At 36.4% G+C, this 13,430-nt stretch overlaps 1 protein-coding gene across 1 annotated transcript; it reads right to left on the minus strand.

Moving 5' to 3' along the window:
* Positions 1-5,632: 5,632 nt before the first annotated feature.
* LOC143609655 (ABSCISIC ACID-INSENSITIVE 5-like protein 2) lies at positions 5,633-7,817 on the minus strand. The gene is made up of 3 exons (XM_077084352.1): positions 6,902-7,817; positions 6,748-6,819; positions 5,633-5,882 (listed from the first exon to the last, which is right to left on the minus strand). Exons 1-3 carry the CDS (start codon positions 7,661-7,663, stop codon positions 5,802-5,804), a joined length of 915 nt encoding a protein of 304 aa, XP_076940467.1. The 5' UTR covers positions 7,664-7,817; the 3' UTR covers positions 5,633-5,801.
* Between the last annotated feature and the right edge of the window lie 5,613 nt (positions 7,818-13,430).

Here is a 13,430-nt window from a genome sequence, read left to right on the forward strand (position 1 = left end):
GTAGCTTTTGGTAGATTATGCCAATGAAGGATTTAAGTTAGGTCTTGTGTATAAAGTTGTTAGTTTGAATCATGAGCCCACTCGGGTTTTCCCCCCACCATGTGTAACGCCAAAGAGTTCTGTTCTTGTGGCGGCACAACAACTGTCAAGTGGCAACCGGCGATATGATTTCTGGAGGGAATGCCCAAGCCAAACTCTGAAGTCAGCGTGGGTCCGGTTAAAACAACATAGTCTTACTAGAGTGGGACAGTAGAACTTTCCAAATTTGAAAAGTGTGGTAGCCTAAACACAAGAAACTCGAGTTCTAAAAAAAAGTAAAAGTGTAGCTTTGATTATGGCAAAAACCTGTAAAAGAAGGTTTCGAACATGGACCTCTACTAAGGACCTCAACTAAATGGGCTTCGGCTCTAAGTGGAGACATTGGATCTCTTCTATTCTTGTCTCGGGAAGAGCTTCAATTCTTGTTAATGGTTCTCCAACACAGGAGTTTAACTTTAAAAGGGGGGTCAAACAAGGAGACCCTCTTGCTCCTTTTCTCTTCATTTTGGCTATGGAAGGGTTAAATGTGGCGATGAATTCGACTATTATTAGTAATTTGTATAAAGGAGTGCACTTGCCTAATAACGGTCCCGTAATCTCTCATGTGATGTATGTGGACGACGTTATGTTCATTGCTGATTGGAATGTAGTCGATACAATTAACTTAGCTCGAATTCTAAGGTGCTTTCATCTTGCCTCTGGTTTGAAAGTCAATTTCAATAAGAGTAAGGTGTACGGGGTTGGGGTCTCAAATCATGATGTAAGAAATATGGCAAGGATTATCCACTATGAAGCGGCATCCTTCCCCTTCTCATTCATTGGTTTGTCGATTGGGTCGAACATGGGTCTCTCGAAACATTGGACTCCTGTCATTGACCGGGTTAAAAAATGCCTAAATCAATGGAAAACTACCTCACTGTCTTTTGGTGGTAGGCTTACGCTAATTAAAGCCGTTCTTGGGAGCTTGCCTTTATACTTCCTTTCCATGTTTCATGCCCCGCTAAAATCAATCAAAGAAATTGAGAAAATTAGGAGGAGATTTCTATGGGGGGGGGGGGGGGGGAGGGTCTTGGTGATGCTAAAAAAATTAATTGGGTTGCTTGGGATATCATTGTGAAGCCCAAACGGTATGGCGGTCTAGGTGTTGGCTGCCTAAAGTCTATGAACTTGACTCTTCTCGCCAAATGGTGGTGGCGGTGGAAAACAGAAAAAGATCACCTTTGGGCGAGGTCCGTGAATGCAATCCATTATACTCGATTTCAGAAGGATGGAAATTTGGCAAAGCAATCTATACGTGGAACATGGCACACAATTGCAAAGATTGACAAAAACTTCTCATCTATAGGGATAAACTTGAACAGGTCTTTTGTTAGAAAGGTGGGGAAAGGAAACGCGACTTGTTTTTGGTTGGATGTGTGGTTAGGCAGATTCATGATGAAAGACCTCTTCCCAAACCTTTATAAGCTAGAGGTCAATAAAAATTGTTTGGTAATTGACAGGGTCTCTTTAGATGGAAACGGGGCGGTGAAGGTGGGTTTTACTTGGTCTAAACGGAACTTATCTCCGGAGGAGTTTTCGGATTCTACTGATCTCAAAGAAATGGTAGAGCTATTCTCTTTCAATGGAGACAACGAAGATGGGTGGTCTTGGAACGGTGATGCTTCGGGCAAGTTCTCGGTTCAAGCAATGAGACGAGTCATGGACGCTACTATTTACAGAGACGGTACACCCATTTGCGATTGGGAAAGATGGGTTCCTATTAAAATTAATTGTTTTGTGTGGAGAATGTTGCAAAATAGGATTCCGGTTGCGCCTAATCTCATTGCTCAAGGGATGTCTGTGACATTTGTCAATTTCGGGTCTTGTTTGTATTCGTTTTTGTATTTGTTTATTATGTAAACCGACCCGATTTGTAAACCGAAACTTATGTTATAATCAAAATGATGGATTTATGTTATAATATTGTTTCACACTTGTTGGGTCTTGAAAACATCCTACCTTTATTTTTATTTTTATTTATTTATTTTTATTATTATTTTTTTTTTTGTTTTGTGTTTTTGTCTTGATCCATTTTGCATGAAAACTCTTGTGTCTCACACCCATATTTGACCACCAACATTACCCTATATATACACCACCTTTCCTCTTCATTTTCCCTTGCTACAACTCCAAAAAAAAAAAAAAAACTCTCTCAAACATCAAAGATTCAAGGTTATCTTCTTAAGTGTTCTTGAAGGTTTTTAGTCTTTCATCTTAATTAGTTTATGTAGCCTTATTAATACTTGTTTATGGTTGTGCAACATATATATAATATACACCCCTTGTTTACCTTTGGTAGTTACTTCTCAGATTTCGGTCGGTGAGGTTTCGGACCTCATAAGGCAAGGCTTCATGGAGGACTTCGTGTCCTTGATATATATACATCTATTAACTTGTTCATACATATTAATCTTGCTTGTTTTAGTTTGTTGGTCATGTTTACAAGTTCCATGGTTATGGGTTTTTAAGAGTCTATGCTTCGGTTTAACCGTTAATAGCTCTAAACACGTAAACCGAACTTTGTTACTAGTTTTGTTAAATAATTGTTTAAACATGCTTATTGTTAGATCTAAGTTTCTAAAATCATTTTTACAAATTCTATGGTTATGGGTTTGTAGAATCTTACCTCGGTCTTAACCCGAAACACGATCCGAACCGAAAACCGAACTTTTGTTTAAAGACTTTATTGTTAACTTTTGGTTGTAAAACTTAAAGTATTTTATATTTGTACATTATTATACAAGTTCTTTAGTGGTTGGACATGTGGAAACCAAACCGATTCTTACTCACTTAAGACACACAAGTATGTTTTTTTTAGCCATCAAGACTTGTATATTTCTTTAAAAATAGTTACAAATTGATTTTTAAATATTTTCTTAAGTACTTGGAAATGTTGGATCCAACTTGATCTCATAACAAAGTTTGGACCGACAAAACCGAACACTCGCTTAACGTGCGTTGTTAGTTCTAAAACAATGGAACTACATACTTGGTTAAGTCTTATTAAATTTTATTGAGTTATCTCATAACATTCAATATTTTGGAAAGTTGACTTTGGGTTTGACCAATTATCAAGACCCGAACCGACAACCCGAACACTCGATAAAAAAAACCGTTTTAGTATCTTTATTCCAAAGGGATTTGCATTCTTGCATTTTACCCACCTTATTACTTAACATAGGTTGAGTAAATATTAAGGTTAGATACTTTAACCCGGGTTTCGAGCAAACTTACATTTTTAAAGGGTTATTATTATAAATTCTTAAATAGTTACATTTTAAACCTTGAACTTTAATTATTTACATTTCTCAACATTTATTTTGTTTAAAGGCCTTCAAGACAACCTTTCTAAATTCAAGACTTCTTTTCTTTTTAGGCATTGTGCGTTAAACTCGTCGTTCTGACAAATCTCTAAATTATCATCTTTCAAGTTTACTACTTGAAGTTGAGTACTTCATACCCCATTTTCCATCTTTTATTTTGGGGGTGACATTTCATACTTATTCAACAAAATGCTTTATATTTGAATCTTAAACCACAAACGTAGTTGTATATTTTACCTAAATAATTGCTCGATTTGGTGTTCTATGCTTATATGCCTATATGTTTATCGCTTTTGGTTGGTGGAACTATAAAATCCTAGACTATTTGGCATCCCCTTATAGCAAGGTGTCGTTAACGTAATGCAATTAACGATAACTATAAAATCCTAGACTATTTGGCATCCCCTTATAGCTAGGTGTCGCTGATGTGTTTAGCGATATCTATTTATCCAAATTACCACTTTTATTTATCGTTTCGTATGCAAGTTTTGTTGCTATCTTTATTATATACTAATATGATTAAACTTATGAATTGCTCACCAACCTTTGTGTTGACAAACTTTATTTTATGAAATGTTGCAGGTTTGCATCTTGGTTGATTTATGATTGTGAAGAAAACGACATCAAAGACCTTAGGATATTAGTAAAAATGAACAATATCAAATTTGCCATATTTTATGATATCTTGTTTATGGTTATTTTATGGATAATTGTTATGTGACATTTTCGATGTTGTGAAATGAAATGAGTTTATTAAATGCTGTCACTTTAATTAGTGTCATGTGCTTATGGACAATCGTTACACCCCGGCATGTTCCGCCGCCTTTGATCGGGGGTGTGACAATGTCCTTGCCATCTAGCGATTGTCGGGTGTGTGGTTCTGAAGTTGAAACAACAGAACACGTGTTTTTAGACTGTTTTCGGGCTAAAGCGGTTTGGAGGGCTGTTTCGCTTTGGTGCGGTGCGGACCTGACGAGTCTAACTTCTTTTGAACACCTCCTAGACGTTGCAGAGGATCCGCATCGTAATATGGTGAGGCGGTTAATGAAAGCGATCATCTACTCTTCGTTGTGGTTTATTTGGAAGCATAGGAACGCGAGAGTCTTCAGTTTTCGTTCCTATTCAACCGAGCGCATTGTTGAAGAAATTAAAAGGTGTTTGTTCGGTTGGACTAAACTCAGATCCAATAATAAGGATTTGGACTGGTTGGTTTGGGTAAGCTCCCCACTCTCTTGCTTTCAAGCATGACCATGCGTCCTTTTGTTTCGTCTGTTCTTTGGTGTTTTGGAGTTGGAGACTCTTTTTTATTTTAGTTTTCCCCTCTTTGTGTTTGCTGATGTTTTATTTGGCATCACAAGGGTTCTTTAGTGCTTAGTTCACTTGTGTTCTTTTTGGGTTGTTTCTTTGTTTAGTTTCGTCCCTGTATGTTTTTCTATGCTCAGCTTTCTAGCTGTGTTTTCTAATATATTTTTCATTTGTGGTTAAAAAAAAAACACTAAATACAAATCATAAGCTTACTAATGCGGGTTGTGTCAACTCTTGAAGGTTCCTTTATGTTAAATTTTTATCAGTCTGGTGTTGTGGAGGGTCTTTGAACCCCAAGTTAAAGCGTAACGTCACATTACCGTTTAACACCATATTGTGGTTTAAAGCCCCTTAAAGCCCCACCCTTTTTGGGCCCCCATTATGTGATGAAGCTTTTCCTTTGCCGCCCAGTAATGCCTAGTAATGCCTTGAAGCCTCTCTCTTACTGCCCCAATACGGTATGTCAGACTTTAAAGGCATGCCACATCAACTTTTTGAAGCCCCTTTTCACGTCCACAACAACCGGTCTGAACGTGAGCAGAACTAGAGAGGTCCATTGACACCAACACATTAAACATTGTCACTTTGATTGTAATTTGACATTTCAAATTGTCGCATATAGATTAACCAACTCGAATGTAGAAAGCAAGTTTCTATTAGTACATCAGTTGAAAATTTTGGTTCAATAATCAATGGTTGGAGGCGTTACTAATTTGGACCATGTTAGAAATGTACAAAATTCATTGCAAAATAGAAGCCACAATGCAACATTGTTCATGTAAATCTCAACAACACAATCAAGAAAAGACTAAATGCGCAAGAAACTCAGAACTGGCATCAAAGAGATTCATAGTTGTCTTAACAATATACATACAAGAAAAACGTGTTTCGTGTCTTATAGCAATCATAATCATGGGGAATGCAAGACAACAACCGAGGAGAGTCCATACACTGCCCATGATATTGACCCAGTACACTAGCAAAACTAAGAAACAAACACTAACAAAGACAAGGCCCTAAAGAAAACTGAAAAAATAAAAACAAGACAAAACGCCTCTACATAGCATACTTCTTGACACGGTTTCAGAAATCTTGTTAGATAGGAGCTGAACTTGTTCGCCTGAGCTGGTACTTGGGTTTGGGTGGCGGTGCGCTTGGCAATACCTGCCCTGCCTCCTGCACATGGGCCCACAATAGTTTAGCGAAACAGGTTATACTTTAGCATAAAAGATGCATTTAAAGTCAGATCCTGTGCATTGTATAAGCCTATAAGGTTCATACATATATTGTATGACTTTTATATTTAAAGATGTTTCGGCCCCTACAAATTCAGAAACTATGAAACACAACATGAAGTTTCTTAAATATAACAAGACGGCCCAAACTTCTAGAAAGTATAGATCCCCTGAACTCAAAAATGCAGATGAATCCATGATGTTCAACAAAACTTGGTGAATTACAAGTCACTCTCCGACGTATAATAACCAATGTAATTTGGAAATGCAAGAAACAGACAAGGATTTCTTGAGATTTTATAAGGTATAAGCAATGTAATTTCACCTAAGCAGGATGGTTCACAAAAAAATGATAAAACTTGTAACCAATTTCATTAAATCATCTGATAATCTATGAGAGATTACAATTACATCTCTAATGTATAATAAGACCACTTTAAACATAGATATTTTTCCTAATTACACTTATCTAAAGGCAATAATAAATTTATAATACCTGTAAAAGATGTTCACTAACAACTATCTAAAATGTTCTCTTACATAACTTCGTCTTTGCTCTAGTGTTGTTAGCCTCATCAAGATTGGTTGTTGAACCTAAACCATGAAAAGGGAGTTCTATATTTCCAAGATAATCAAAGCAAATGTTCTTCAATCGTATCTAGAATTTAATGAATAGGGCATGCGCTATCTTCTTTTGCAGCCTTAGAAATAAATTTATTGAATAATCTTTAGGTGAATTCAGACAACTTTATCTCATAAAAAGTAAATCTTTATAAAGAAAAAAGGATGTTCAACAACAAGCATACCTTCTGTTTCTTAAGTCTTTCATTTTCCTCTTCCAAACGTGAAATCTTGTTCTCCAGTTCATGTGTGTAAGCCTAATTTAACCAAAAACAACCATTTTGACGACTTGTTTACATAACCTAGTTTAAATCAAACTTAAACTTTTTAAAACCATACCTGTTTTCTTGCCCGTGATCGTGCAGCAGATTCTCTATTCTTAATCATTCTCTTCTGCCTCCTTTCCACAGTCTTCTCCACCACATCACCCGAAGCAACCCGTTTCCTTCCAGACGTTTGCGTATCTGATAAATTCCTCATCAACTGTGAAGGCGACATTGCCATTTGGGCCTCTGGATAACCCATCTCCATCATTGGACCCGCCCCAATAGCCAATGATTGTTGACCCGGATGATGACTTGTAACATACACAGGCTGCTGCTGCTGAACTGGCGGAACTTGATACTGCATCCACTGCGCCTGTTGACTGTTCATATTCTGTTGACCCGGCACACTCTGCTCCACATTACTCTTCCCGGATCCTGTAACAATCCCGGCTTTCGCCAAGAAATCCTCCAAAGTCATCTCACCTAACGTAACCTGTCTCTCTCGATTATTATTACTATTATCATTACCGACGACAGCATCATCATTCTTTTCCCAACCCTGTTGAATATCTTGCCACACCTCATCGACCGTCTTCTTTCTCAGATCCTGATCCAAACTAAGGCTCGGTTGGCGAGCAGGCTGACCACCGTGAGAGTACTCAAGATTCATATTGTCTTCAGCAGTACAAGCACTCTTCAAAAGCTCATCAAGATTCATACTACTCAAGGGTTTCCCAAAATCCCCTAATTGGTTATGAACTTCATCTAAAGTTAGGTTATAAATCGATCCCTGCCTCGCCAATTCACCGGACTTATGCCGGCCGTTCGATCCCATTTTCAACTATCCACTACCCAATCAATCAATCAATCACTTAAATTAAAAACTTAAAAACCAAATCAAGATCAAATTTTTATAACCCCTTTCGTTAATACCGAGACAAGAACTGTTGTTACTCCGAAACCCTATAATAATAATAATATTCAATCCGTACGTAAGGCATTCGAAATTGGGATTACAGTTTCTTGATTCAACCTAATAATACGTGAATCGGAGGTAATGAAGACGAATTGACGAAGAACTCACCGGAAACACAAAACCCAGAAAGACGATTGAATAGAGTTGTTGATCCATGCAGTATAATGAATGAGCTTGGTGGGATCAGGACAAACAATTGGTTGAGTAAATCATCAGAGATTTTGAACACGAGTGAGGATTGGATTTACAAATATAAAATGGGACATTAAATCCAAACAGAGACTAGAGATTCTCGTACTCCAAAAGAATAATTTAATAATATTATTCTTGTTATAATATTAGCCCAAACTTTAAGAAGCTTATAATATATGAACTTCAAGAAAAAAGGAAATATGAGAATATGAGAATTTTACTGGATATAAACCGTCGTTCAAATCATTCTATTTATAATACAAAAACTACTGTTCAAAGGTACTATTTAAGGAGACAAACATGTATTATTGCTTTGAAAGAAATGGTCATCAAAAAGCGTCGGTGGATTCATCTTTGAAAAAGTGGTTATCCAAAAAAAAGCGTCGGTGGATTCATAATACTCCCCCTTGGATGACACCTTTTCAAAACTTCGGGGTCTTGAAGTACTGCCTCATTAAAAACCTTGCTAAAGGAAAACTCAATGGGAAAAAAACTTTAGCTAAGGGAAAAAAAGTGCAGTATATAGCTCCCCCTCAAATTGCAGGTCGTTACATTGTTCGTACATGGCGCATGCCAATATCATGAACATGTTTCCTGAATGTTGCTGTGGGAAGTGCTTTTATGAAAAGATCAGCTGAGTTGTTGCTGGACTGGACATATCTCATTTCAACCTGATTGTCTTTAATAAGGTCTCGAGTATACTCAAAGTATCTTGGTGGTATATGCTTTGTTCTGTCACTTTTGATATACCCTTCCTTCATTTGCGAGACACAAGCTGCATTATCTTCATAGATAGGAGTTGGAATTCGATCTTTCTCTAGTCCACAAGAAATCAATATGTGTCGTGACATAGATCTTAACCATACACATTCTCTTGAAGCTTCATGCAATGCAATGACTTCAGCATGATTTGAAGATGTTGCAATGAGTGTTTGTTTCTGAGAACGCCATGAAATCGCAGTTCCTCCATTCTTAAATATGTATCCAGTTTGAGATTTTGCTTTATGGGGATCAGATAAATAACCTGCATCTGCATAACCAACTAACCCTTCTTTTGAATTGTTAGGATAAAATAAACCTAAATCAGCAGTTCCTTTTAGATACCGAAAAATATGTTTAATGCCATTCCAATGTCTTTTAGTAGGGGATGAACTGAATCTTGCTAATAAGTTAACTGCAAAAGAAATGTCAGGTCTTGTACAGTTAGTAAGATACATAAGTGCTCCAATTGCACTGAGGTATGGTACTTCGGGACCAAGAATCTCTTCATTATCTTCGCAAGGACGAAATGGATCATTGTCAACATTGAGTGATCTAACAACCATCGGTGTGCTTAAAGGATTTGCTTTGTCCATATTGAAACGTTTTAAGAGTTTCTCAGTATAAGTTGACTGATGCACAAGTATCCCATTATGCATATGCTCAATTTGTAAACCAAGACAATATTTGGTTTTTCCAAGATCTTTCATTTCGAATTCTTTCTTTAAAAGAGCAATTGCTTCATTAATTTCTTTTTGTGTCCCAATTAAATTTAGATCGTCAACATACACAGCTATGATCACATATCCTGATGTTGTCTTCTTGATGAAGACACATGGACAAATAAGATTATTTGTGTATCCTTTGCTTATCAAATAATCACTCAAACGATTGTACCACATCCTTCCAGATTGTTTCAGTCCATACAAGGATCTTTGTAATTTGATGGAATACATTTCCTTAGGCTTTGAGCTTATTGCATCAGGGAGTTTAAATCCTTCGGGAATTTTCATATAGATGTCACTGTCTAATGATCCATACAAGTAAGCTGTGACAACATCCATAAGGCGCATCTCTAAATTTTTAGAGACTGCTAAGCTGATTAAATATCTAAACGTAATAGCATCCATGACAGGAGAATATGTTTCTTCATAGTCAATTCCTGGCCTCTGAGAAAAACCTTGAGCTACAAGTCTTGCTTTATATCTTGTAACTTCATTTTTCTCATTTCGTTTTCTCACAAAAACCCATTTATATCCTACAGGTTTCATTGACTTTGGTGTAATGACAATAGGTCCAAAAACCTTTCGATTGTTTAGTGAGTTTAATTCAGCTTGCATAGCATCTTTCCATTTGTTCCAATCTTGTCGATTTTTACAATCATCTACAGATTTTGGTTCAGGGTCATCATTTTCTTCCATGATATCGCTTGCCACAGAATACGAAAATATATCATCAATATTTTCCATTTCATCTCGATCCCACATTATATGTGATTTACCATAGTTTATTGACAATTCTTTATTAGAATCATTTATTTCTTCCTGAGGAAATGTTATATCATTTATTCTTTCCTGAGGGAAGGTTTTGTCAATCATTCCTTCCTTAGGGTCAGTATCCTTCTCAGAACCCTTTCTTTTTCGAGGATTTTTATCCTTTGAACCGATTGGCCTTCCACGTTTTAAACGTTTTTGAGATTCATGAGGTGCATTATTATGGTTTTGCTTGCTTGGAATCTCAACTCGAGCTGGAGCATTAGCAGCTGGTATATGAGATTTAGTGACCCTGTTTATATCAGTAAATGCATCAGGTAACTGATTTGCAATTTCTTGTAGATGTATTATTTTTTGAACCTCTGTCTCACTTTGTTTTGATCTTGGGTCTAGGTGTAACAATGATGGTACACACCATGATATATCTCTTTCTTGCCTTTTCATTTCTCCCCCTAATGCTGGGAACATTGTCTCGTTAAAATGACAATAAGCAAAACGTGCTGTAAATACATCACCTGTTAAAGGTTCAAGGTATCTTATGATGGAAGATGTTTCATATCCAACATATATTCCCAACCTTCTTTGGGGACCCATTTTTGTGCGTTGTGGTGGTGCAATAGGAACATACACAGCACAACCAAAAATTCTAAGATGAGAGATATTTGGCTCATTTCCAGAAACAAGTTGTGTGGGAGAGTATTTATGATTTGCACTTGGTCTTACGCGGATTAATGATCCAGCATGCATAATTGCATGACCCCAAATAGAAACAGGGAGTTTTGTCCTCATTATTAATGGTTTAGCTATTAGCTGTAGGCGTTTGATCAACGACTCGGCTAAGCCATTTTGTGTGTGTACATGAGCAACAGGGTGTTCTACAACAATCCCCACAGACATGCAATAATCATCAAAAGCATGTGATGTAAATTCTCCCGCATTATCAAGCCTTACTCTTTTAATGGTATAATCCGGAAAATGTGCACGTAATTTGATAATTTGAGCAAGAAATTTTGCAAAAGCAACATTACGAGTCGATAATAAAGAGATATTAGACCATCTGCTAGATGCGTCTATTAAGACCATGAAGTATCTAAATGGTCCACATGGTGGATGAATTGGTCCACATATGTCACCTTGAATTCTTTCAAGAAACATTGGTGTTTATTTATCGACTTTTAATGGCGAAGGCCTTGTAATTAATTTTCCAAGAGAACAAGATGTACATTGAGGCATTTTATCTATTTTGTGGATCTTTTGACCTTTCAGTGGATGCCCATGTGTATTTTCAATGATCCTTTTCATCATTGTGGATCCTGGATGGCCTAATCTGTCATGCCATAAGTTTATGATACCAGAATCGCAACAATTTTCTTTGACTGCCATATGTTCTTGAGGCACATTTATATATGTATAATGCAAACCAGAATGGAGCATTGGCAATTTTTCCAATATTTGATCTTTGCTTATGATATGCAAATATTTTTCATTACTAACAGTCCTTGACTGAGTATCATATCCATTATGATATATGTTTCTGAAACTCAACAAATTTCTTGTTGATTTTGGGGAAAATAAAGCATTTTCTATTTTGAGCTTTGTACCATTTGGTAATGCTAAATTAGCTTTTCCCACTCCTTCTATCAAGTTTGTAGGACATGATATTGTATTGATGATCCCTTTTGTTGGTTTCAGTTCATAAAAATATTTTTTAGATCTAAGTATAGTATGCGTGGCTCCACTATCCGCTATACATATATCTTCTTCATTTGTTTGATCTTGTGCTCCGGTGATTTTCATTTTAAATCTTGAAAAATATTAAGAGAAAAAAATAAGTGTATAACGAAGACATATGATATTTTAATAAGAACTTTAATTGAAACACAAGTAGTACATGGAAGAGAAACTACATAATTAAAGATAATGAGAACACACTTAATAATTGCATCTAATTATAGTAGTCAAGCAACTTTGTATCAAAGTTCCATCCCAAAGTCTTCAACGCTCAGCTCAGCATTGATATTATTAAAGTTATCAACATGGTTCACGTCTTTCTCTTTTCCTTTTAGAGAGGCTTGGTACAGTTCACACAGATGTGGAGCTGTGCGACAAGCCTTTGCCCAGTGGTTTGTACTTCCACATCTAAAACATGAAGTGCCATTGTTTTCGGACCTACCAGCTTCATTCCATTTATTTTGGTGGTTGGAATTGGTATTGTGTGGGACATGATAATTATTGGCTCTCTGGTTACGACCACGACCACAGCCACGACCACGACCGTAAGAGTTATTGTTCCATTTGAATGGATGCTTACAATCATTAAAATGCCTTTTGTCAAAATGACCACTTCCACGTCCACGGCCTCGTCCTCGACTTTGTTCCCATTTATGATCAGAATTTTTATGAGAACTTTTGTGAGCAACATGTGCTTCTGGTATTGCTAATGAACCCGTGGGACGAGATTGATGATTTTTCATCAATAATTCATTATTTTTCTCGGCTACAAGGAGTAATGCATTTAGATCAGAGTATCTCTTAAAATTCTGCAAACGATAATGTGTTTGCAAGTTTATATTTGATGCATGAAACGTGGAGAAAGTTTTCTCTAACTTTTCTTCCTCTGTTACGGGATACCCACAAAATTCTAGCTTTGAACAAATTCGGTATAAAGCAGAGGTGTAATCATTTACCCTCTTAAAATCTTGGAACCTAAGACTGTTCCATTCATCTCTAGAAGTAGGAAGTAAAACTTCCTTTAGATGACCGAATCTGCTTTTCAAATCTTCCCATATCATATATGGGTTATCATAATTAAAATACTCATGCTGTAGCAATTCATCAATATGTTTATGGATGAAAACATCAGCTCTTGCTTTATCCTGGTCAGAGCAATCATTGTATTCTTGGATTGCGTCTAGCACATCCATAGATTTTAAACGTCTTTTGACATTTGCTGTCCAAGACATATAATTTTCTCCAGAAATGTTGAGTGCTGGGAATTCGAGTTTTGCTATATTTGACATTTTGTTGCTAAACATAATAGAGCAAATAATAAGATAAATATTAGAATCCATATATATCAATCAACAATGAGATACAATACATTGGTAGAGCTATAAACATATAAAAGAAAAAGAAAATGCCGAAATCTTCAGATGGGAGATTAAAAATTAGAATGAGAAGTA

Source organism: Bidens hawaiensis, unplaced genomic scaffold, assembly GCF_021521415.1.
Source record: "Bidens hawaiensis isolate Kalapana, Puna unplaced genomic scaffold, B.hawaiensis_p1.1 tig00008680_1, whole genome shotgun sequence".
Taxonomy (NCBI): Eukaryota; Viridiplantae; Streptophyta; class Magnoliopsida; order Asterales; family Asteraceae; genus Bidens; species Bidens hawaiensis.

Excerpts from the sequence above, each read along its gene's own strand:
- LOC143609655 (XM_077084352.1), bottom strand. The coding sequence starts at position 7,663 with ATGGGATCGAACGGCCGGCATAAGTCCGGTGAATTGGCGAGGCAGGGA. Across the intron at positions 6,820-6,901 it reads GATCACGGGCAAGAAAACAG|GCTTACACACATGAACTGGA; the intron begins GTATGGTTTTAA and ends TGGTTAAATTAG. Across the intron at positions 5,883-6,747 it reads AAAGACTTAAGAAACAGAAG|GAGGCAGGGCAGGTATTGCC; the intron begins GTATGCTTGTTG and ends GCCCATGTGCAG.